The sequence below is a fragment of the Bubalus bubalis genome, chromosome 12 (genome assembly GCF_019923935.1).
Source record: "Bubalus bubalis isolate 160015118507 breed Murrah chromosome 12, NDDB_SH_1, whole genome shotgun sequence".
In the NCBI taxonomy this organism is placed as follows: Eukaryota; Metazoa; Chordata; class Mammalia; order Artiodactyla; family Bovidae; genus Bubalus; species Bubalus bubalis.
Genome location: NC_059168.1, coordinates 36800931 through 36826759, shown reverse-complemented (window position 1 = coordinate 36826759; position 25829 = coordinate 36800931). Strand labels below are relative to the sequence as shown.

Sequence of the window (25829 nt, the reverse complement as noted above, 5' to 3'; positions counted from 1 at the left end):
GTATTTTTCCTACTGTTAAGCTAATACTACCCCCAATGAACTGTTAGTCCCCTGTTATACCTTCCTCTTTCTTGGTTCCTCTGCTCATATAAATCCCTCTGCCCATATAAATCCCTCTGCCTACCATGACCTCTCCTTTGGAACATGTTTAAATCATACTCACCTTTCAAAGCCTTTTCAGGTATAATCCTTTACACAAATCCTCAAGTAATTCATAGACCAACATTAAGCTCCTCTTCCTTAGATAATTCCCAAAGCACAGGGTGCCCGTAAACAAACCAACATGAAGCAGATTTTTTATTTACTCCTCTTACCCCTCGACTCCTTACCTTCGGGGTCCAAGAGTTTAGTGAGGCCAAGGTGTTGCTCTGCCAGGTTAAAGGCGTTCTGCAGATTGTAGTGTGCATTGGATTTCTTTAGTTTGTCAAAATCTATCAGGTCAGGCCTGTGGAGAACAACAGTGGAACATAACAGAAACCGCAGCTTGAAAACACATTGTGAGACCAATGGTGTCCACTTAGGAGTAAAAACCTATGATATTATTTAATCATCAAACAATGAAACCCAATTTTTGAATAAACAACCTCAAAGTTTATTAAGAGAACTGAAGAGAATTGGCAGACTCGTTTCCTTTGTTTGGGACACTTTACACACTCTCTCCCACTCTCAAGTAGAAGGCAGGGATTTCCACCGTGGTGCAACATCTAAGGCAACGAATGTGAAGATGGAACATCACCCCGGTCGACTATACAAGGGTGTCAACATTCTCCCCCGACGTGGTCAGCGTGACCGCGAAGGACTCACCGGTGTTTGTGTATCAGTGCATTGAAGGCCATGCCATCCCTCCAGCTGGTGGTGAAATTGTGAATGTTGACGTTGGGGTACCTAAGAAACACAACACAAGGCAATTACCAAATAAAGTTCTGTGCTTTGCTAAATGCAGTGTTTAAAGAAAAGCCTGTTGGTACTGAGAAAATGTGAGACAGTAACGAAATAAAGACACTGAAGACAATCAAGCCGAAGCTAAGATTGCCTAAACTTCTGCTTGTTGAAAAATAAAAACACACACATATTCACATGGCTTTCTTGGTAACTTCAACCTGTGATCTGTGTCCTCGATTGAAAACACCTTGCTTACTGAGAAAAAGGCAACCCTGACTAGATGCCTCCAAGGCTTCCTTGCTTCACTGGCTTTCCACGCCCCCAGCGCAGCTATGAGAAGCCTGCAAACACAGATACCTGAGTGCACACATCACTTTGGGAGAGGAAGTAGCTGGGGTTACCTGTTCAAACACTCAGCTTTCCTTCTTCCTTATATCACTGAACTGGATGAAGTTTCATAAATCAAGTACCTTCCTGAAACATTTCCCTATAATGCTTACCAATAATCAATCAGTTACTCTACACTACATTGATTATTAATAACTTTTTATCTGTGGCTGATTAAAAGTTCATTCCTAACTTGATCCCCTTACTAAGCCTTACACTCTTTATGGTTTCCACAGTTATCACTGACTGATCATGCCCATTACAGTTACAACTGTCCTCCATGTAGCCCTGACCTACAAGATTAACCTGGGGGACTTCCCTGCTGGCCCAGGGGTTAGGACTTTGTCTTCCAATTTAGGGGATGTGGGTTTGATCCCTGCATCCCTGATCAGTTGGCGAGCTAAGATCTCAGATGCCTCATGGCCAAAAACTCAGAACATAAACAACAAAAGAAATATGGTAACAAATTCAACAGAAACTAAAAAAAAAAAAAATTCAACCTGGGACAAAACCAGTTCTCAGTTAGTACCTGGGAGCTTCAACAGTTTCAGTGAGCAATAAACAAGATGCAGTTCTCTAAGAAATATCTTCACTGAAATTTCAATGAAAGACTAAAAGGCAGGCAAACTCAGATAACATACAGAGATTAAGTTTGTACATTACATTTGTCCACTTAAGTTTACTGCACAAAGCTTCCCAAAGCACAGAACTTAGAGGAGAAAGCCCACAACTTTTACAAATACCATGGATGAGATTTTTAAACACAGTTTCAGGGTTTTAAAATTCAAGATAAACTTCTCTCTGGAACTACCTTAATAATCAAACAGAAGGAAAATGATTGTGCAGATGACAGGTCCAGAATATAAATCAACTCATTCCGTCCCAAGAGCTTGCTGAAATGTCAGCATCTCAACTGCTTACAAGTTAACAAGACAAGTGGAAGCAGTGGAAAACATACTTGTCAACACCAGTCAAGTGATGACTCTGGTAAAACTGCGTCTGGGGAGAAGCAGCCCCTAAATCCCGGGTTCATGCTCACCCAGCTGTCTTCATCTGGCACCACAAGAGCAAAGCATCCTTGGCAGATTTCTTCTCTTTGTTGTCTTCAGTTTCTACACTGATATCCTGGATCTAAGGTTTACAGAGAAATATTAGATGAACAGATATGTCAGGTCTGCATATACATAATGAGTAAACTTTAGGTCAACACCTAGCCTTGCAGAATGTCTACTCTGAGGGTCAATGAAAACTGCTTTCTGAAGCCAGGGTTCCCTTCTTGGGAATAACGACCAGAACTAGGTTCTCTACTTTGCACAAACAGTAAAGTGAAGACTACCTGCCATGACTTCCTAGAACCTATCAGGGGTCATTTCTACTCCCAGCACAGCCCATCTTTCTCAACCACAGGCTAAAATGGTGGCTGGTATGGTACACTTTGAATCCCAGCAGACTCTAAGAAAATACTGTTATTGCACAACCAAAAATTTCCCACACCAGAGTCAGTGAGTCCTTTGTTGATGAGGACTGTGTATGCACCATTTCCTGAAAACTGACCCAAACTCTCCGAGAAACAGTGCCCTTAAATGCTGTGCTTCCACGCTCTGTGCTACATGGTCTGATTATTTGTGCTCCCAACTCTCATTAATTCTTATGCTCAAATCCTAATCCCCTCAAAAAGTGATTATGAAGAGGTAGGGACTTTGGGAGTCCTGGGCCTCATGAATGGGATGCGTGCTTTATAACAGAGGCTCCAGAGAGCTTCCTAGAGCCCTCCACCAAGTGAGGACACCATGAGAAGTCTGCGACCTATAAGTGGGCCCTCCTTTGACCTTGCTGGTACTCTAGTCCCAGACTTCCAGCCTCCAGAACTGTAAACAATAAATGTCTATTGCTTGGAAGCCATCCAGCCTGGGGCACTTTGTTTAGCAACCTGAACAGACTAAGACAGCCTATATTTGTAAGGTACTCATAGTCTGCTGATTCTCAACAGGACGTAGAGCCTGGTCCACTTGGGCCAAAGTCAGACTTCCTAGGTTTGAATCCAGGTTCCCTCACATACTTCGTGTCCTTGAGTGAGTTCCTCGGCTTCCTCACTGAGTGGCTATCTCAGGGCACTGCTGTGCACTTGAAGAAATGCAAAATATGGAGGGCTGGGCTCTTAGTAAGGAAACCTACATGTCAGCTCTTTGGATCATGGGCTGCCTACCAGTTATGTGATTTTTAGACAAATGCTCTAAACGCTCTTCTGTCTTCAGTTTCCTTGACTATACTAATAAAATGTGGAACGGAGTGCGGGAAAATGGTATCAGCCTAGAAGGCCATCCATTCTCTCTCAGTTCTAACCATTCAAAATTTTCTAGTCCTGGCCCCTGTCAAAGGTCTTTCCATCTAATCTAAAAACATACCCCAGAATTCTTTTTAGGAAAAAGAGGTAGGAAGAGGATAAAACAGAGACACGTGTAAGATTAAAAAGTTAGAAACTTTCAACTAGGAAAAACACCTAGAAATTGAAATTATTATTACGCTTCTAAAAAAATTCTCCAAGAGAAGTCTTGAGTTTGCATAAATTCTAAACTACAAAGGGTATGCAAGAGTAACCCTTGCTCAAGGGGTAAAACGCAGACTTACCAGGAAAGCAGGTGGAATTTTACACATTAACCTCCATCAGCTTTCCTCTATCTCAGGAATGGAATCTGTTTTCAGACTTGGTCTTTCAGAAACAGAACCTACCCTTCTGAAATGAAGACATCTCCGTATGTGGACTAAGCAAACTCAAAGACCTTTATTCCAGTTTCTCACATCATCTTTTACTCTCTTTTAAAGGGAAAGCAGCATAAAACCTGTCTGTCCCCATTGGTATTCAATGCACAACACACGTCAGGGCTGGCCACACCTTGGGGGCTCCTGGACACATACACACACACACAGGTAATATAAGATGAGATTGTACATTCAGGAGCTGGGGGGTGGTGGGGAGAGAGGTCTCTGCCCATACGTGGAGAAGCCTCACAGAGGAGGCAGAATGTTAGCTAGGCCTTGGCTGGGGAGGAGTCAGTAAGTGTTTGCAGAGCAGGGGATGGATTGATAAAACTGCTTCGGGAGGCAGGGGCATGGCAGACACCAATCCCCACAGGCCACGCAGTGACATAAGCCTGTGTTTCTTTCCTCAGAGGAAAGGGAGAAAGTACGTATCGGCATTTACAGGTTCAAGCACAGAAAAAGGCAAGCTGACCAGAAATTAATTAGTCAGTGACTCAACCCAATTCACAACCCAAGGGCTGTGGGCACCAACCTGCTGTCAAGGGAGGCCATCGTCAGGATGCCCTTCCACGCTCTGATTACAGGCCAAAGGCAAGAGAAACAGAACTTCTTACTCCAGGGAATCGAGGCAAGGCTCAAGGAGGGCCTGCTCAGTTCACCTCTGTTGGCCTAAGGCCAAGAGCAGTGATCAGTGAATTTAATGGTGTTCACTCTATTTTCAAATCATTTAGGAACCAAACAACAGACACCTATAGAAGAGTTCTGTTTGCAAAATAAAGTCACTCCATTAATAATGTCATCTTCAACAATGGTTCCTGGCCTCAGTTCAGTTCCGTTCAGACCTATTTAATCAGAAGCACTGGGGGCTGGAACCTGGGAACCTGAGTGAGTAAAAAGCTTTCCCAAGAAGTCAGATGATCTATCGGTCCAGGCTTATTCAGGGAGTGTCTCTGAACAGCCCTGGGTTAGACCCCTAGCCTCCTTCCACATACCCACCCACACCACTAAGCTATAGCCTAATCCCAAGGGAAGCAAGAAGGAAAGCGATGGGTTAGAGGGTGATTTCAGCATTTTAGTAAGAATATAAAGGGAGGCATGGGGCCGCAAAGAGTCGGACACGGCTCAGCAACTGAACTGAACTGAACTGAATAATATGATTTCTGTTGTGGCTCTTTGTTGGTGAGCTTTTTTATTTACCTAGGGGAGAAAAAAATCAATCAAGCGTCATCAGAGGGGCTTAACGAAGAGGGAAGACACAGAAAACAGACTCTGAGAAGAGAGAACTGTTAGGACTTTTGTTTGCAAAGTAACCTGATGCTAGGTAAGAAGCGTTTCCTGCATTTCAGATTTTAATTGAAAAGCAGAAGCATGAAGCAACAGCCTGGAGAAAGAACCAGTCATCAGGCCGGAGGTGCCACACAGACAGGAAAGGCTGAGCTCTCTCCTTAGGGTCAGAAGCAAGCGTGGCAGCCCTGACTGGCCTCGTGATCCTTGCAAGGCTCCTCCCTCCCCTCACAAAGTGAAGCAAATTGACAGAATGACCTTGAGAGTGTTTCTATACTTATAACCTTACCCCTGGGTATAACAAACCCATAAAAATCGTCAGTTCAAACAAGCATAAGGCTTCTGCACACCCCCCTGAAAACTGCTTCCTTACACCCAAAGGAGAATGAGAAGGTGAAAACAGAACCCACACAGATGTCACGATCCTATGCAGCTTAGCCTAAAATATTCTGCGATGCATGCCACGATCTGTTGAAGTTTAGATAGTCTACCAGTAGTAACCTAGTATTGACCACACCTTTACACCTCTGCTCCTGAAAGCTGAGTAGCAGACACTAGTGGTGGGCTGAGACTAACCCAGAAACCCCCTTAACTGCCAATAGAGTCAAGACTTTCAGGGGCACCAAAACTGAGGGAGGAGATGGCAGCTGCCACATGCCCAGAGGGCAGCCGAACGTGATGTGCAGCACACCTGACTCTGAGATGCCATTTCCACCTGGTCCTTCTGGTCGCCCTGGAAGGGGAGCCCAGTTTTGCAGGGATGCTCACACTCGGCAGGGAGGCCCGGTGGCCAGGCCGAGTCCCTTACCTGGAAGCGCAGGATGATGGTCCAGATGAGGCCGAGGGTCAGCCGGTGGTTTCCATCCACGATGTCGTGGGACCCCATGTTCTCAAGATGGACTCTCTGCTCCTTCAGGAACTGAAGGGCCTTGTCCACATTCTCCAGACAGTGGATGCGCATTCGTCCCTTGGTGGGTTTAGGCTAAAAGAGAAGAGCAGAAGGTAGAGACAGATCATCCAGGAGGGCAGAAATCAGCTCAGAGCTAGAGCCCAGAGAGTTCACATAGGCCCATTCACGCAGCGCTCTCCAACCCACACCAAAATGTTAAAAAAACATATGTTCATTCAATATTTATCTAACAGCCTTAAAAGAGAAAGTTTACTTAAGGAATGGTAACCGATCACTCTTCAGAGGTTTGTTTTATCATGGAAGCGACATAATTTACGTGAGCATGGAAGCTGGAAGTTCAGAGAAAAAGGAGCCCAATTTTCACAAAGAATTTCATAGCTACCACTGCCATCCATGGAATTTTTGCGGATGCATGGCAGAACACCACTGAGGATTTTCTGGCTGCTTTAAATGTAAAAATAGGTTTGCCACCTGCTGGTTTGGGTTGTTTCCTAAAGTTGGCTCAAAATGAGAAAGGGAGGACATGCTATAAAATCAGGAGAATTTTCAAGTAGTGGTTTGTGAGGATGATGGAGGGGGTTGAGTAAAAGGGTGTGACTTGCTGAAAAGTTAAAGGAAAGAAAATACAACAGTGGTCTAATTGGAATACCCCACAATGTCTGTTCCTTTTATTTAGTTATATTAAAATCCAAAAAAGGCACTTTCAAGGTGAACATTTTAAATAAACAAAGCAATAGATAAAGATACACACTCAAAAATCTTCAATGGGTCACTATCACCTCCTGTGTGTCTAGAGCAAGCTCATGCTTCCACTGCTTGGTTCCACTCTTCCTACCCCTCTTTTCACCCATAACTCCCTGCTCTATGGAAGCTGCACCTCGAGGTGATCTCACAAGCCCACAAAGCTGCCACCAGGTTGCACACACCCATCCTGGCTCAGAGATGTACCTGATCTGGCTGCCATCCTCTCTCCTGAGACATCTCATCATACCCCACCCACCTTTTGAGGTTCAGGTCAAGGCACATCTTTCCTGCTAGAAGTCATTTCCAACTACTTCAACTGTCACAGGACCCCCTTCCCCTCAAACCCGTACATTTATGGTCTGGACCACAGGGTTCAGGAACTCATCACATATCTTACATTTTTGCTGTTACTTCACATGTACTGTTATTACTTTTAACCCAACTACTGGTTTGGGAGCATGGATGATGCTTTATGCTCACAACTTACATTCCTGGAATGTCAGGAATGCTAGGATCCGTGATTCATGTTAGGTCAAGTGACAATGTTACAGCAAAATCAAGTAATCTGGCGAAGTAAGAAAAAGGTCTGATCTAAAATGTCCATAAAAAGGGGTGGACTCCATCTAAGGTTCCTACAGTGACCCCCCGTTCTCCTCCTGTCAAGGTGGACAACTGAGGTTCCTGCTGAAACTGGACCAAAGTCGAGGGGTGTGGACTCACTGCCTCCAAGAAAGCGTGTGAATTCTGGGGGGAGGGCTCCTGGCATTCTTCAGGGCTGTTCTGAGGCCTCTTCCTCTTCGCGGCCTGTGCCCTGACCAGCGAGCCCATGACCACACAGTGCAGGTTGGGCCTGGAGCTGCAGAGTGGCAAGGATGCAAATGTGCTAACTGTGGCAGACAGTCTCCCAAGTCCGCCTCTGACTGGCCAGAAAAGGTTGCATCCTAACTCACTGTGAGAGAAACAGTGTGGGTGGAATTAGCATTTGTAAAGTTAACTTGTGTACAAGTCAAGTGAAAGTGTTCATCGCTCAGCCAGTGTCTGACTTTGTGACCCCATGGACTGCAGCCCACCAGGCTCCTCTGTCCATGTGATTCATCAGGCAAGAAGACTGGAGTGGGTCGCCACGCCCTCCTCCAGGGGATCCTCCGAACCCAAGGATCGAACCCACGTCTCCCACATTGCAGGCAGATTCTTTAGGGTCTGAGCCACCAGGATCAAGACTCTCAAAACAGAGGTCGCCCACATGACAAACTTAAGTTAGCCTGCACCGGAGAGAAAGCCCTGCCAAGGAGCCTGAACACAAAGGGTCGCTGCCTTGGGAAGAGAGCTCCACCACTGCTTGTGAGGCTGCGCTGCCCCATCCATGGACTACGTCCCCTTGAATACAGGGCATCAAACTCTCTACCACACCGTTTCAGTTCTGTCATCTGACAGAATCTGAGCAGCAAGACAGGGAATAGGTTGGGGGCTGTCAGGACCTTCTCAGGCTGCTCCAGGCCTAACTACAGTTCTTTTTGACCTGATCTTGAAAAACAACCTCAACACGCAGGAGACCTCTCAAGCTTCTGTTCTCTCCTACAAAATCCCAGTGGACTGCGCGTTCATTTCCATATGAATATGGGTGCAGGGGTGTGGGAGGGGAAAGTATGGGAGGGGTCCAAATGCTTTCCTGCAGGTTGGAAAAGCCCATCGTCAAGTGGCAGGGACCCCACACTGATGCTGACTGGCCATGCCAGGTGGGGGCTGAGGATGGTTCACCCTGACCCAAATGCAATGCAAGTTCCTGTTAACACCAGCCATCAGAAACACTACTGCGTGGAACACAAGGGAAGGAACTGAAATAAAGATGGCAGAGAAACCTCTTTGGTTGGGCAAATGATTCGACTTCTTCAGATAAAAAAACAAACCTCACCCATTTCCAAAAGTCAGAGGAAATGGAAAACTTTCAGGAGACCCCTCACCCCACTTTGGTTTTATTTTTTTTGCAATTCTTCCAAAAATCAAACCAAGATTTGGGCAGGGGTTGATACTTTGCTTTTCTCTCTCTAAAGTTGTTTTATTTTTAATTTTCCTACTGCTCCTGGCCATTACATCTTTTAAAACATGAAACACGAACAAACCAGATCCATGAATATGCTTCTGCTGGGCAATTCAGTATAGATGCTGCTGCTATTGTTAAAATATCCACAATTTAAGTTACAGTTTCCCCATTTTCTAGCAAATTTGTGCCTTGTTTCTCAACTTTTACCTCTAACATGAGGATAATATCGGTAATAATCTCAAAGAGCTGCTCCATAAATGAAATGGTGAACTAATCATTATGGTGTTCTCAAATCCACAAAATGGATCTACAAACAGAGGCACCTCAAGGATTTTCCTCCCAACAATTCTTCTTAAAGTTGTTGGGGTGGGGGGGGGGGGGGCGGGGGGAGCACGCCCCACCTGAATTTCAAATTGTTTAGAAATAACACACTTCTCTGTAGACAAACAGGAAATGTTCAGGGTCTAGATAGAACTCTCCCACTGAGAGCCAGAGAAGTTGATACATGTCAGTTGACAAATTTAATACCAGATTGGAATGTGCCCCCAAACAGTGGTAATGATATTACTCTTCTAATCCTGACACCCTAAATGGTACTCTACAGGAATAAAAGGAAATGGTGGTAGAGAAAACTTATGACTAGCTGGTATCTGGAGGGAAGAGGAGATGGAAGGAGGGAGGGGCAAGGATGCGAAGATACCCAAATCTCGACACTTGGGGTATCTAGACATAATAAGACCTCTGCAATTCAAAGCATATTAGGAAACAAGGTTAGAAAGCATGATTTACAGAGATAGCTTAAATATTACTATTATGCTGTGCAGCTAGTAATTCAAGCTAGGTTAACTGTTAGGCAGTGAAAGTTGCTTCATCGCCTCACTATACCTCTCTCCATGTTTTTCAAACACTTTCCCACATTTCATCTTAATTGAAACTCACTCAGCTTCAGTGGCACATGAATCTCCTTTAAACCAAAAGAACAAACCAGATGTGGCAAGATTAGATGATACACTGGTGTCACAAGGAGGAGGAGTAGGAATTAAGACTAAAACTCAAGAATAGCAACTCTTAAGATGTGTTCAGAGACGGTCTCTGAGGTGTTTTAATGCTTTAAATGGTATTTGGGCAGGTTTAGGGAGAATCATCACAGGTAATTAATTTTAGAAGGGTTAATAATGATTGCACAGACCTACACGCAGAAACATATATTAGGTCATGAAAACAGCAAAGCTCTCAATATCTAACAATTCTTAGCTGCCATTTTCTGGGCAACTGGGTTAACCTGTTAGGTGGTTTCTATCTTATCACATTTAATCTTCACACTAACACTACACAGTAATAACAATTATTATTCTTGTCATTGTACAGATGAGAACACGTCTGTTTAGAGGGGTGAGGTGATGGCATGGCTGGCTGGTGTGGTGAGCTGGGATTCCATAATGTGCCCCCTTCAGGCTACACCGTGAACCAAGTGCGGTACAAACACATTAGTATGTGAAAGGAAATAACAAGGCTTGGGTCCCCATCTGGCAGACAGTTTTCCTTTTTTTTTCCAGAAGAGCTATTTTTATTTTATTCAACTTCCACCTTCTCAACAGAAAGAAGAGATAACAATGGAGACAACTGAACACAAAGGATCTGGGGGAGGGGTGCATCTCTCAGTAATAAACACTTTCCGAAGCCTCACCCCAAGAGTGGCTCTTTCTGCCAGGAAGAGAAACCTTCCCTGTCTTGTCTCCATTAATTATTGTCAAATTCCCAGTGTGACTAAGGTCTGTTCCCACGGCAACATGCACATTTCTGTCTTCTGTTGTCTTTTCTGATGGGGCAGTTTGAGATGCCATGAATGTGGAATCAAGGATCAATACCAGACTCGCGTGCAACTCAAACAAAGGGGGGTGCTCTGCAGGCCTGGGTTCCTCTGAGGAAATGCCTGTATTTATGGCCCCTCCTCTAAATCCTAACAAGGGTTCCTGCTCTTCCACACCAGGGCCGTGTTCCTCTGCTTTGTGGTCACGTTTCCTGTTTCCCTCCCTTAGTCCCTTCTGGTCCCAAATCTTTATCAACCACAGTTCCAATCCATCTGGGCCGGCTCCAGACCCAGAGCCGGCCCAGATGCTATCATCTTTCCAGCTCCAAAGGAGTGGGAATGACAGGGCTAAGTAACCAACCTCCAGCAACTGACAAGGTAATTTTAACTGCTTAGTAGAGCAGCCAGTTCAAGCCCCGCCCCTCAGAAGTGGGGTGGTCCTGGGCAAATTCGCTTTAGAAAGGGAAAAGGGAGCTGGATGGCCCCTCCAGGTCCATGGCGAACTCAGCCTTGAGTTTAGACCAATTACACGCTGTGGGGCATCTGGGTTTGCAGAACGGTGGAGTGATTACAATGGCAGGGTTTTTGTCAGAGCCTAGAGATGGGAAGGAAATGGCAACCCGCTCCAGTGTTCTTGCCTGGAGAATCCCAGGGACGGGGGAGCCTGGTGGGCTGCCATCTATGGGGTCGCACAGAGTCGGACACGACTGAATCGACTTAGCAGCAGCAGCAGAGATGGGAAAGACAACGCAAACGTTTCCTGGAGCTATTTTTAGCCTCCATGAATAGAGGAGGATGACCTGAAGGAGGACTCCTGGCAGGGGATTTTGGGAGGACCCAGGGCAGCTGGGACACTCTTCCATCCTGCTAAGCCCCGCTCCCTCTGACTTTTCTTCATGTGTCCAAAGCCACCTTGAAGCCACCTGGAGCAATAGATCTCCAGGGCTGTAGGGGGACAGAAGGCCAATCCTGGGAGCTAGGAGAAGCTGACTGCCGAACACCAGCTGGATGGCTTTGCTGGTTGCTTACTCTGTTACAGCATCTGTGAAATCAAGGGATCTAGCTTTGGGGCCCCTAGTCCCTTCCAGCTATAAACACAATCTGTGAGCTGGAGGGGGAACGACTCACTAGCACACAAGGCAAATTCTAAAGTGCCTGCTCATCTCTCATTCAGGTGAAGAAGAAATAGAGGAAAAGACACTACAGGTCAGTGTGCCAGAGTGACGGAGACTTGCTTATGTCTTTGCCTTTTAATCAAAAATCAATGCTTGCTACACACACATGCATACCTCTACTTAATACAGAGAGAAGGATGGAAACACTAATTCCAAAATCTCGTCTGATACAACAATCAAACTTATTTCACATTAGGTCCCCAAACACCTCCCTACACATCACACTCTTCAGTTTTAAGAAGAGTATAAAATGATTCTTGTCCAATTAAAATTAAAGGGGAAACAACATACCGCATCTCATTAATTCCTGCCCATTTCCTTCCTGGTGGGGACCCACTCCCCAAGACAATCTTCTCCTTCAGTAGGGCTCAATGAGAAAGGAGGGGCCCAACATACAGGAGAGTGGCTGGAATCTAAGTTATATTTCTCAGTGGCGATACTGCTTCTTCTCTAAAGTGTAAGTTGTCCACTTCATTAGACTGAGAATTAAACAGATTCTGTGTGTAACAGCGAACACTGAAAGTGACTGACTGTCATCACTCCTTCTGAAAGCAAACTCCAGTTTACCCAGGATGCTCTCCCTACACCAGCTTCCTCTTGACGGCCACCCCAAGTGCTCTCTTCACTCTTCCTCACGCTGACACACGACCCCTCTATTCTATGGCCATCCACACCTGAGCCTCTCCTCTTGAATCCAGTTGCAACCCCACCCACCGGGTAGGGTTTCTTGACACTCCATCCAGAAGGCCCACTTCCTCTTCTGAACTCTAGTGCTTTGGGGCCATTCTTTCAGCTTTTTATCACATGGTATTACTATTACCTGTTACTATTAGTTCATTTTTCGTATTTGTGCAATTAGACCTGAATTTAACAGGGACATTCTTCTCTGGCTGGTTGTTTAGAACAAAAGCAAATTCTCCCTCACAAGAGATATAAAAAACAGGCAGGTTCTGTGGCCAGTCCATAAAATCCCATCTCTACAACAATACATGCCAGCATGGCTCTCCTAACAAAGATTTTATATAAAATGCACTCAGGGTAGTTCAACATGGGATTTATTTAAGGCTTAGCAAATCTCATGGTAAGTCTATCTTCTCCACCTAGTTCAGCCTGTTTTGGAAGTAACGGTGGTTAAAAAAAAAAAAAAAAAAAAAAATCCTGTTTTTGTTGCTTTGTCTTCTTTGAGACTGATTAACAGAATAAGAAGACAGAATATTAGGAAAATAACAGGCCAGCAGAAATCAGTGATACCTGCTATTGGTAATGGTGGGAGCTGCGGGAGAGTAGAGGTGTTCAGAAAACCTTGTCCTCTCAGTCAGAGAAGAGGGCTCAGTCTGGCAGGAGCAAGGCAGGAAACCATCTCACACAGAAGCAGTCTTCAAGCTGAGGCCCACAGAGGGAAGGGGGCACAGGCCAGCTTCTAACTTGGATGAGGACCTGTGGGCTCTACTTCACTCCTAAAGTCCAGAGGCCTCACTCCTTCCAAATATCAGTGGGTCACGCAACCCTAAACCCTTCATGTCCCATTTCTAATCTGGCTTTGGGACCTGCAACTAATGACAAAGTGACCAGCACAGGTTCTGTGCTCTCCGCTTCTATCTGGTCGGTTGATGCCAAAGTCAAAGGCAGTCTATATTCTTTTGGGGGGCCTTCTTTATATTTTATCTTTCTGTTTCATATTAGGGTACAGCTGATAAACAATGCTGTGATAGTTTCAGATGAACAGTGAAGGGACTCAGCCATACATATCCATGTATCCTTTCTCCCCCAAACACCCCTCCTATCCAGGCTGCCACATAACACTGAGCAGAGTTCCATGTGCTATACAGGAGGTCCTTGTTGGTTATCCATTTAAAATACAGTAGTGTGTACATGTCCGACCCAAACTCCCTAACTGTCCCTTCTCCCTGACAACCATAAGTTAGTTTTCTAAGTCTGTGAGTCTCTTTCTATTTTGTAAGTTCATTTGTACCATTTTCTTTTAGATTCCTTATATAAGGGATGTCATACAATATTTATACTTCTCTGTCTGACTTACTTCACTCAGTATGACACTCTCCAGGTCCATCCATGTTGCTGCAAATGGCATTATTTCATCCTTTATAATGGGATGAGTAATATTCCATTGTATATATGTAAGAGGTGGTCTATATTCTTTATGGAACTTTAAAGTCAGATATTTATGAAGTTATAGTCCATGGTAATTTCAGAGTAACACACTGGAAAGGAATGGTTTTGTCATCAACCCAATCCCAGTCTGCAGCAGCGTCCGGGCTCAGCCTCAGAGATTCCTCACTGCCTCATGAGCTAACACACCTTGAGGCAAAGACAGCGACATGGAGCCAACCCAAGTCATGACTAGGGGTGGGTGGGGGAGATTCCTGCCTTCTCACGTTCTACAGTACTTAAGAATCAAGTGTCTTGATAACTCCAACATCTAACCCCAAACCTGCTCAAATCTAACCCAGATTTTATTAAGTAGAAATGCAGGGTGGGGTTAGGGTGAAATGATGTGGATCATTAAGCGAATCTGTTTTTTTGAACTTTGTACAGTAAAAATCAAGAAAAACTTCCTCCTCTGTGAAGAAGGATGAGCTGGCTCCAAGAATCTGCTAATAAAATAAATTTAGATACTCCAGTCCCTCAAACATCTATCTCCTACACACTGCCAAGTTGGTGGTGCGTGCTTGTGCTGAAATGCCGCCGGAGATACAGCTGCAGATGGAGTGCAAATGTTTGTGTAGCCCAGGGATTCGGATCACTGGTGCAGAAAGCCCAGAGCTGACTGAATGTTATCTGATGAGACACATTTATCTGTGGACATTAATTTACCTAGGCCTGGAAGTTCTAGCAATAGCGCTCATTCTGGAATCTGAAGATTCAAGAATTATTTGGGGCAACCCCTCACAGATGAATCTTCTCTTCCTTGGGGAGCATCTCTAATGTAAGTCCCTGGCAGCATCTGTGTCCAACAGCAGAGTGTGCTCTGTGTCTTTTCCAGAAGACTCCAGATAAGCCACAGGGCCAAAAGAGCCAAAAATCTCCAGTACAAATGAATAAGAGCTGTAGCTCGCTCTTTCTATGGTGTTAGTCACTCAGTCATGTCTGACTCTTTCCTGATCCCATGGACTGTAGCCCACCAGGATCCTCTATCCATGGAATTCTCTTGGCAAGAAAACTGGAGAGGGTTGCCATGCCCTTCTCCAGAGGATCTTCGCAACCAAGGGATCAAACCTGGGTCTCCTGCATGCTAGCACATTCTAAATCATCTGAGCCACTAGGGAAGCCTATCTATAGTATCCTTACTTTTGTTTTTTTTAACATTCTTTTTTTTTTTTTTTTTTTTGCCCTGTGGTACAGTCTGTAGGATCTCAGCTCCCTGACCAGGGATGGAACCAGCGCTCTTATTAGTGAGAGCTCAGAGTCCTGCCACCTGGACCACCAGGGAATTCCCCATGGTATCCTCACTTTTGGAATAAGAAGACTGATCAGACTCCCCAACCAACAGTCAGAATTGGCTGAGAGGAATGGATAGTAAAGAAGCCAAGGCACTCGGGGTTTTATGAAATGGCAGGGCACTGCTAAAGACAATCTCTGCCCGTGACTGCCTGAGAGGACGCAGACAGCAGCCCCCTCGTGTTCCTCCACCCCTGCTCTCCCAGGCCTCTAGGACACTGCAAAAAAAAAAAAAAGGAAATATATATCCTGCTGGCAGCAAATAAAGACAGGAGTGGGAGGTTTCTACAAACAACCAAGAATTATGCTTTGTTGGCTGTTTTCTTCTTCTCATATTTTTGTTGCCCTGTTCAGAATGAAGGGCAATGGGCTTGACCCCATTTATTATGTGGACATTATCACAGACAACAATCTTCTTGGTATAAAAGAACTACAGGTCTTCCAGGGTGAACCATTTGCTCCCCATGAGACCATACTGGGACAAAAATAAATGTTTAAACTAATTTTCACATAACCTTTAATGATTTTTTTAGCTACTTTTAAAACATCATTACCCCTACCCCAAATCAACAGACAATTACACTCAGTTGAACATTTAAGAGCGAAAAGGGGGTGGTGCTGGTGAGAAACTCTGGTTACAAAAATTATATTTAAAGGTGCGTATCACAATATTTCTCGTCTAGACTGTCAAAAAACAAACCAAAATGCACTAAATGACCAGCCCTCCCCGTGTGAACCCACTGCCCCCACTCCCACCTCGCAGACTGCCTTCAAGGAGGCATCATGGCCATGGAGGCAGGAGACTCCTTTGTCTGTTTGTTTTGTCCAGTTTGACTCATAACCTCAAAGAAAATGAGGCAGCAAGACATGCATGCTCAGGAACAAAGAACATGGACCAGAGGTGCTGAAAAAGAGACAGTGCTTCGCTCTCTTTTGGGGACCCTGTTCCTGAACGGAGGGCTCGGGAGACAGAAACCTGACTATTACTACCCAGGCTCAAAGAGGCAGTTCTGTCTGTGGGATAACGTTAGGACAGGGGACAACCTCTGCCTATGGTTAGAGGTGTGTGGGTTGGTCTGCATACAGACCCACTGTGGCTGTCAAGTTGCAGGGTGGAGATCAAGTTAAAAATAAGGCTTTCTGGCAGCCCTGCCAACCACCAGCATCATATTTTCCTGGTGATGTCACTGCAGATGTGGGCTCGATCCCTGGGCGTCAGCCTTTGGCTTGGCCCCACCGCCACCTATGGAACTGTCTATGCTCTGGTAGAAGATGGTATCCATCTCTACACCAAGGCCAGACAAAACCTGTTGGGCCAGTTACAGTGACTGCATTAAGATTTTTGGGTCTAAGGTTCACAAACAAAAGTCACATCAGAGACAGTGGTGCTAGCTCTGGGGAAACAGAATGGGGAGAACATTTTCACAATAGGCTGACAACTCCTCTGCCCAAAAAAGCTGGGTGTGTTCATCAGAAGCTCCATGTTTCCAAGGAGACAAAACACCAGCCTCTCCCTCCAGCCCAGAATAAAAAGTGTGCGTGGAAGAAACAAAAAAAAACGCCAGAGACTACTGAACTCAGTTCCTGCTACCTTAAAATGGCACCTCAGATTTTCCAAAGAATCACTAAGACATAAGTTTAGAATTATTCCATGATCTCAAGGGATACAGATTCATCCTGGAGGCCAGCGCCCAAGACTGGTCCTTAAATTTCCGGCATCATGCTGTTTAACAGGGGACACCAGCCAGGATCTTTCTGACCAAAGACAGTAACTTTGCCAATAACCAGAACAAGGCCACTTCATTACAGTTCAAGAAAATCATCCAGATTCAAAACACTACCCTGGAGCTTTCCCCACCATGCTCATCACACTCATCAAGCCTCTGCGCCTCACAAGTATCAGTCATTAACCACATAAATCTGCACGAGACAAGCCCAGACTTGATTTTTCAAAAACATTTCCCCACCTATGGTACAAGATAACTTCACAGCCACCACCCACCACCCCCCTTACCAGTCTCTCTCCAGAGAGGACCTCCAGTAGCTTGATGAGCATCCGTCCATCCCGAAGGTCAGTGTACAGATCTGTGATCCGGCAGGACACCCGGGCAAGGTGGGAGTTGACCCACTTGGTGAAGGTCTTCTTTTGCACAGCTTCACGTTCATCTGTAAGCAGAGGAGAACTTGCTTTACCACCAGTCACAGCCTGGGGGTGGTAGGTGAGGGGCATGAGATGCCAGCCAAAGGAAGAAGAGCAAAGCTCAACTGTAATGAACCTCAAAGTCAACAACTCGGGAACAGAAGAACTGGACAACCCTTGACTGTCTGAGCCCCTAAGCATAACCACCGGCAGAGCATCCTTTGCTTGCACTCACTTCATTTTCTCCACCTCTGCCGAGGAGGCAGCAGGATATGGAAGGCCACAGTGGGCAGTCCCGCCTGGTAGTATATACTTGGCTGGTGAAGTTTCTAATGTGTGCGTCACAGCGGTCACTCCTCCAAAGGCAAGTGCAGGAGAAGCACACTGTGCAGAAGGACATGGGGCAGAAAAGCTCAGCAGATGGCCAGCAACTGCTTCTTCATGTACAAAGGGTCAGGCATCACCCGACAGGACAAACTCACCCGTGACCTTGATCTGCTATGACCCTTTCGCCTGCTTAGCTGGATGTTCAGTGAACAACAGAGAAGATGGTGGGCAGTGTGGCAGAGTACAAGGAGCGCTGGCCAAGCCCTGGGAGAGCAGGGCATGGGCCTGAGGAGACTTTGTCAAATATGTTCTGAGACCCTGGGCTCAGTGTCCCCTTCCATAGAGTGGACGACCATCATTTCCAAGCTTTCATGGAAGCTTGTGGAAAAAGCGTTCGTGGAAAAGGCCACTGCTGGTTTACGGTCTAAAGTGGGGCGGTTGTACATCTAAATCATCAAGGAAACAGGATTAAGCTTTCCAAGCCTCAGTAATCAGTCTGTCCAAGCCAAAGCCAGAAACTCTAGACCCAACTGCCTAGAACAGGCCCTTCGCACCCCATACAAACAGGCTTCCCATCTCCTTGCTCTGCAGAGTGTTTTAAATGCAGGCCATTGCAGATCCTCAATGGAGAGCCATGGAGTGTGCCCAGGCCACTGATTCAAACTCCTTGACTGTTCTCTACAAAGCTCAGCAGAGAGCCACAGAGTGTGCCCGGGCCCACCAACTCAAACTCCAACTGTCCTCTACCAAGCTATCCTTTAATCACATACTCACCCCACGCCAACAGCATGAATTTGTCCTGAAAGGACCCAAGACTTCCTCTTTCCTGTGTGAGGCCCAAGCCCACCAAGAATAAACTACAAGAAAGGGAGGAGACTCCAACAGCGTTTTATGTATTTCTGCACCACCGAGTGACAAGTAAAAAGCAGCCTTGCTGATGGGGTGTGTACTTGGTGGCCTGGGTGTTCTGGGTTCCTAGGATGGCCAGGGGGCCCTGGGAATATCTGCCTGGAAGGTTCTGCTAAGGCCTCCACCCACCACAGGGAGGAAGCTAGACAGAGACAAGTCTGTGTGAATCACTCAGTCGTGTCTGACTCTTTGCGACCCCATGGACTGTAGCCCACCAGGCTCCTCTGTCCACGGGATTCTCCAGGCAAGAATACTGGAGTGGGTTGCCATTTCCTTCTCCAGGGGATCTTCCTGACCCAGGGATTAAGCCCGAGTCTTTTGCACTGCAGGCCGATTCTTTACCATCTGAGACAGAGACAAGAGACGAGCCTTTACTGCTGCCAACCAGGCAGGTGAGGCCACCGGGGCACCTTCCAAGATAGCTGCCCACCTGCACAGCCAACAGCTTGCCTAGCCTCAACCTCCAGAGAGAACAGCCCACCAGAGGAAAAGAGGGCCTTCCCCCACAACAAAGGCCTACTGAAAACAGACAAAAGATCAAAGAGGGCAGGACTGACGGAACAAGGAAAAAGGCAGTGAGGGCCAGACTGGAGACTGAAAAAGGAGCTGCGCCAATAACATCATGATCGGTGGCAGAGAAAAGACCCCATGCATTATTAATCACATAATCATCCTGATGGCTGGTATCTTTACAACAGGGACAGGGGAGCTGCATTTTTTGGCCTTAGGTTGGCTGTTCTGAAAGAGCAGGTCCAGAGCAGAGCACACAGACACATGAGGCTTCCCCTCGGGGCATGCCACAGATGGAGAGTGACTTGTGGCTCAGAGGTGTTCAGGGTCAGCTAATTTCTTTCTAAATTATATATCTTTTATGTGCTACATGGTTGGAAATGTCTTTAATAAAGCTCTTGATGGTATCCTAGGCTGTATAGGCTGTAATTAAAGGGTCTGGGGCTCCATGTCACTACCACACCCAGCCTCTCATGGGAACAAGATGGAAATGAAAACCTGCTTGAATAAAGTTATTCCTAAATCAACAAGTACCACATGTGCCCCCAGGCAACTGTCACTCCTTCGGGTGAATCTCACCTTATAGAAACACCTCCGGCTGCTTTCAGGTTCTGAACGAAGAGGTTCCTTTACTAGGAGACTCTGAGGATCTCCTTCCGGAGACAGTCAGCCACCCCTACAGCACCCTGTCCCGAGGAGTCAGAGCCCAACCCCAACCCTCGTTCTTGAGAAGATGCAAACAATGAGGCCACAGGGGGATGGAACAGAGGGAGCTGAGCGGAAAGAGACAAGGCTGAGGCTCTGTGAGGGGGAGGCTCTCCAGGGCGGCTCAGGTCCCCGGGACCTCCAGGAAGAAGTGGGGAAGGAAGAGGAGAAAGAGAAGTTCAAGACCAAATCTAAACAGAAAGAAGGAGAACTTGCTCTCCAGCCCCCTCTCCCACATCTCGCTCTCTCCTCTGCCTCCAGCCTCAAGAGCAAGCTCTGCGTGGCGTGAGCATGCTAGAAAAACTAGAGGGTTCAAGTTCCTCAGGGTTGCACCACTCACTGGAAAAGGCATGGAAGATTCCATCCAGGGACTGGTCCAGAACCAATGCCCTACGACACATGAGGGGCAGGAAATGGGCTCAGCCGAGAGACACAGAGCCGGGCCGGCTTAGCATGTCCTCTTACAATGGAGTAATTGGTGAACAACAAACATTTCTGAAGCCGGAAGGAGGGGAAGGGAGGGGGAAAAAAATCTCCCCAGCAGGCCAGCTGAGGATGAGGCCTCCTGTCTTTGGGGACTCCATCCTTTGTTCTGTCCTTCCCGGGAAGGGGAAATGACATCACCCCTGTACTCCCAATCCAGCAAGGCCGGGGCAGATCTGGCCAGACTCCTGCCCAAGGAGGAGCTGGGAGCCCTAGAGGCAGACAATGGAAGACAGTTCAGAGGTATGTTCCCCACTTCAAACTGCTTTTGCTGGGCCTGAGCTAAGTAAGGAGGCAGCCAGAGCACCAGAGAAAAAGAGTGCCTACTTCTAGTTCTACAAATAGGAGCAGCTCTGGAAAAGGGAGCCCTTATAAGCTCCACTTGATCTGCTTATTTAGGCCAGTGGTTCTCAACTGGGGGCCACTCTGCTCCTGAGAGCACATAAGGTGATGTTGGGAATCGAGTGGGTGGAAGTAAAGAGATGCTGTTAAACATCCTCCAGGGCACAGGGCAGACCCTGCAACAAGGAACTAACCAGGAGAAATCCTGGTTTAGACCTCTGGGCTTACACCAACTGAAGCTGACACTAGGACACCCCAGCTGGGGTACTATTCATTTATTCCCTTTGCCCAGGTCAAAGGCTTTTTGACCTGGATGGTGTGCTTGTTGGCTGATGGCAAAAGAAACTCCCTGCCCTCAGGCTCATTCAATTCCACAAAGAGCTGCCACTTTCTGGCAGGGTAGGACAGGCAGTGGGCTTAGTGGTGGTCAGTGTGACATGGGCATTTCTGTCCCCCATGCCATCTGCACCCTTCTTTGCCCTTTCAGGGCCACATACTGCTGTTAATCAATCCAAATCACGCCTGTATCTCCGCCTAAGAATTCACCCTGAGGAGCCTGACATTGTGGCAAATTCCCATCCATCTCTGCCCCAAACTCAGCAGTGGTGTCTGAAAGGAATAGGTACCCCATAGCTGCTCCCTGTGAATGTATTTCAGCCACGCTTGCCCTTCACCTCCAGCCTTACGCTTACGCAGAGGGACTCACCTAAAGGTGGTTCTGGCATTCAATGAGAGGACATCAAAGTGCCTGGCACGTTCTAACTCTCACACTTTTCTCTCACCCTCTCCCTTTCCCAGCAAAGTAGCCTGTTCAACAACCCCAACCATTCAAGTAACTTACCAAGGATCATGGAATCATATCTCAGGGTAGAACAAGGCCTCGCAAGTCATCTGAGTCAACTTTCTTTTCTTTCTTTAAGTCTTTACTGAATTTGTTACAGTATTGCTTCTGTTTTATTTTTTTATTGGCCAGGGATCAAACCCACACCCCCTGCATTGGAAGGCAAAGTCTAAATCACTGGACCATCGGGGCAGTCCCTGAGTCAACTTGTTTTCAAAAGCAAAAACTCCCTTCTACTGCACCTGAACCAGCTATTTAATTTTTTTTTTAAAAAAGGGGGAACTGTGTATACACAGTAGCTGCTAAGTCACATCAGCCGTGTTCGACTCTGTGCGACCCCACAGACGGCAGCCCACCAGGCTCCCCCGTCCCTGGGATTCTCCAGGCAAGAACACTGGAGTGGGTTGCCATTTCCTTCTCCAATGCATGAAAGTGAAAACTCAAAGTGAAGTCGCTCAGTCGTGTCCGACTCTTAGCGACCCCATGGACTGCAGCCCACCAGGCTCCTCCGTCCATGGGAGTTTCCAGGCAAGAGGACTGGAGTGGGTCGCCAGTGCCTTCTCCGGTGTATACAGTAGAGCAGGAGGCTAATAGTTGTACAGAAAGAAAACAACTTGTTCTTTCTCTTTAAAATAACAATACCATTCACCACATACTTACTGTATCCCTGGTACCGATCTGTGTGCTTTATTCCCCTAACTATTCCATGGCGTGGGACCTATTAACTCTCCAAGGCAGGCTGGCTCCAGAGCCCAGTTCTCAATCACTACTCAATGATGCCTCTACCACAACATTCAAAAAAAACACGTTTCAATGATAATACTATGAATCACCCTCATCTCACCATCGTAATCCAAGTTTATACTTTGTTAAAGGGTCCACTCCATCACTGAGCAGCTCCAACTGTTGGGGTGCTGTCTCCATCAAGACTAGATGGCTCCGTGGCCTGCCGAGGAAGCCTGCTCCACCTCTGATGCTATGGAAAATAGATCTCCTCACTCCTTCACGTAAAAGCCTTCAGGTCTGAACACGCCTCACTGATCCCTTTTTGCATGACAGTCACAATGTGGTGCACAGATTGAAATCCAAGATGGTACCTGAAGACCTGACCACCTCTTGGAGACCTAAATATCACCGCACACCTACCAATACAAGTTCGGACTTGAAGCAGCCACAGCAACAGCAGTCCAGAAGCATTAAGTGGGGATCTTTAATCCCCGGGTCGGGAAGATCCCCTGGAGGACGGCACGACAACCCACTCCAGTATTCTTGCCTGGAGAATCCCATGGACAGGAGTCTAGCAGGCTACAGTCCACGGGGTCACAAAAGAGTGACTAAACAACAAACATATCAGAGGTGCAACCCTCAGATACAAGAAAAGTGGGGAACCACATGAGGAAAGGGCAAAATGAAGCCCTAGCCCTCGGAGGGAGAGAGTCTGGTGAGGCAGTCAGTGTGTAGGTGCAGGGGTTGGCAGTCAGAAAGGACTTGTAAGGCTGCTCTCAAAAATAAGTTTGCCAGGACCACAAATTCTACTGTGGAACCCTGAGAACCTAGAACTGAAAAGCAGTTCCCAACATGAAGATCCAACCAGCTAAGTCTTCTTAGCTCCACAGGCTCAGACAGGAACTAGCCAACCACCAGGTCAGTGAGGACCACTGGGAAGCAAATAAGAAACCCAACCTTGAGTGAGTAGCAACATTTGCATTGGCCTCTGATTGGAAGGGGTGATTTACATGTGACTTTCTAGCATGGTGCTCTTTCCTGAAAATAGAATTTTACAAGATGACACTATCATGCCTCTGAACAATAATTTACACTTTCTCAAAGCTCACTAACTCAGAAGACTAACGTGGTCAGGGACGTGGGACACCAGTGTGCTCTCCAGCAAAGCCCGAGGCTTGGGGGGTGGTGGGCTGTTCAGCGTCATCAGCCACCAGCGACACTGACTGTACTGGGTGTCCTTAGGTGTCACTCTATCTCTTCCACTGTTTAGGTTAAGAAGGATTAGGATCTTTTCCTCTGCTATCTAGATTCACTGTCTTTTGTTTTTGGGGGGTGTGTGTGTGTGTGTGTGTGTGTGTGTGTGTGTGTACGTGCTTAGCTGCTCAGTCATGTCCAACTCTTTGTGACCCCATGGACTATAGCCTAATCTGAAATTTTCAGAAGACGTCTCATAGAAATAGGATGAGATATGTAGAACAGAGAAACATACCTGCTTAATTTCAACCAAAGGGCTGCGAATATCCTCTTCATCATCGCCTTCTGGAAGCACATAACTGACTTTCTTTTTAGGGAATAACTATGATCAGTATTGGAAAGCTGGAACACTTTTTAAAACTAACTTACTCTAGAGAACTGACTCTAACTGGAAAAATGAACAGTGTGTTAGCATGAGTTAAGCTACAGGTTATAGAAATAGCTTTGACGAACAGAAGGGCATTGTGTTATGGAAATGATTGTACAGTATCTTTCCACAACACCCTCTGTACAGAAAGCTAAACATAACCATATTCACCATATGCTTCAGCTCTAGCTATGGAATGGGACGGATGGCAGCCAGGGATGAAGAAAGGCCTGGAGGCATGAAACCATCTCTGGATGGAAAAATAAGGGAAACACAGAAACAAGGACTGACAAATGCCTCCATTTATTATTCTCTCAATGACTGAATTTATACCTGACTGAAAGAAGGAAAATCTTTCTTCTATTTTTCAAACAGTCAGAACCTGTTGGTGTAACCCAGTGTTTTCTATCAGGATCTTCCTCAGGTGTGCTAAGATAGTCACCTATCTTAAATAAGAGTTGGCAACCATGTAATTTTTCTCTATATAAACACACAGTCAAGTTAGGTATAGACTTGGGTTCAGAGAAGGAAATGAGGTACAGAATGGAAGCAGAAATCAAAAGGAGACAAGACAATCATTCCATGAATACATCCCACAGGTAGCTACTTAAATCAACAATACTGTAGAGCAAGCTGAGTAAAGACTCATCTGAAGTGGAGAGTATTAATAAACTCCAGTATTTACAAAGTGCATACTTCATGCAGAACTCTCTACGCAAGACTTCCCCTTGATGAACTGAAAGCCTAGCTGGGGAAACTACATGGAAAGTTAAAAAATAACAAAAAATATTACAAAGCAGTACAGCTGCCATGAGGATGACCTCAGCAATTTATTTTTTGGGTGTTTGGAAGGTAAAACCCACTACAGTTAGGATGGGTTCAGGCCCCATCATCCAACAGTTACTGAAATCCCTTGCCTCGTGCTTTTCCTATCCTTACCCTTCTTAAACATCAGTGCCAGAATTGTCTCCTCCAAACAGTGGTGTTTCAAAGGCACCACTGCACCAGCACCTTCAGTGTCCCCCAGCCATCTACAAGACAGTCCAACCTAAGCCTGGCATTCAAGGGTCCTAAGCAGCCTCTGGCAGTACACCTGCTTTCTCTGGGATCCTTCCCAATACTCACCCATCTCCCTGCTCAAATCCAACCCAAAAGATCCTTACTCATCATGTTCTCAACACTCACTTTGCACATTCCTTTCCTCCACCTTTGCTTACACCATTCTAACCTGGAAAGTACTTCTTTTAAGACCCAAGCCAAGATTAGTTCTTCTAAGAGGAATGTACTTTATGGGATGAAGTCTCTGTCTCTCTCCTCTGTTTATTATGTACCCTGTGTCCTATCTCCTTGTCTGTCTGTAACTGCATCCAGGCCAAGGACCCAACTCCATATCCGCTTAGAGCCTTAGCATGCGCTTGGAGACTGGTGGGTGGAGGATGCACAATAAACATTTGCTGAACATCCAGTGCCCAACAAATAAGCTCTCAAGTTACGTCTTGTGGCTTCCACGGCTGGTTCCAACTGTTCATGAAGAAAACTGAACTGCAACTGTTCTTTGGGGTCTGATAAATGATAAAAATGCAACTTTGTGATACTGTCTTTCAGATAAGAAGGGGTCCAAAAGCTAATCTAAAAAGTAGTTTCACAGAATTTTGTTTCTGCTTTGTTTGGGGACAATTGCCACCACATGCCCATACAATAAGAGTGACGCTACAAAAACACAGAAGGGTATAATTATAACACTATTTCAACATGACCCAAACAAGCCAAAAGTCA

General features: G+C 46.2%; 1 protein-coding gene across 4 annotated transcripts in view; it reads right to left on the bottom strand.

The window, feature by feature from the left end:
- Positions 1-25829, bottom strand: part of SPTBN1 (spectrin beta, non-erythrocytic 1) — a 211946-nt gene that overhangs the window by 51158 nt on the left and 134959 nt on the right. For 3 of the 4 annotated variants that reach the window (XM_025261025.3, XM_045162237.1, XM_006044743.4), the window contains 5 exons: positions 17464-17615; positions 6122-6295; positions 2309-2400; positions 805-885; positions 330-445 (listed from right to left, as the gene is read on the bottom strand). In XM_025261025.3, the coding sequence (XP_025116810.2) occupies positions 330-445; positions 805-885; positions 2309-2400; positions 6122-6295; positions 17464-17615 (615 nt within the window). The remainder of the gene's footprint in view (positions 1-329; positions 446-804; positions 886-2308; positions 2401-6121; positions 6296-17463; positions 17616-25829) is intronic. The other variant, XM_045162238.1, reaches the window with a different exon arrangement.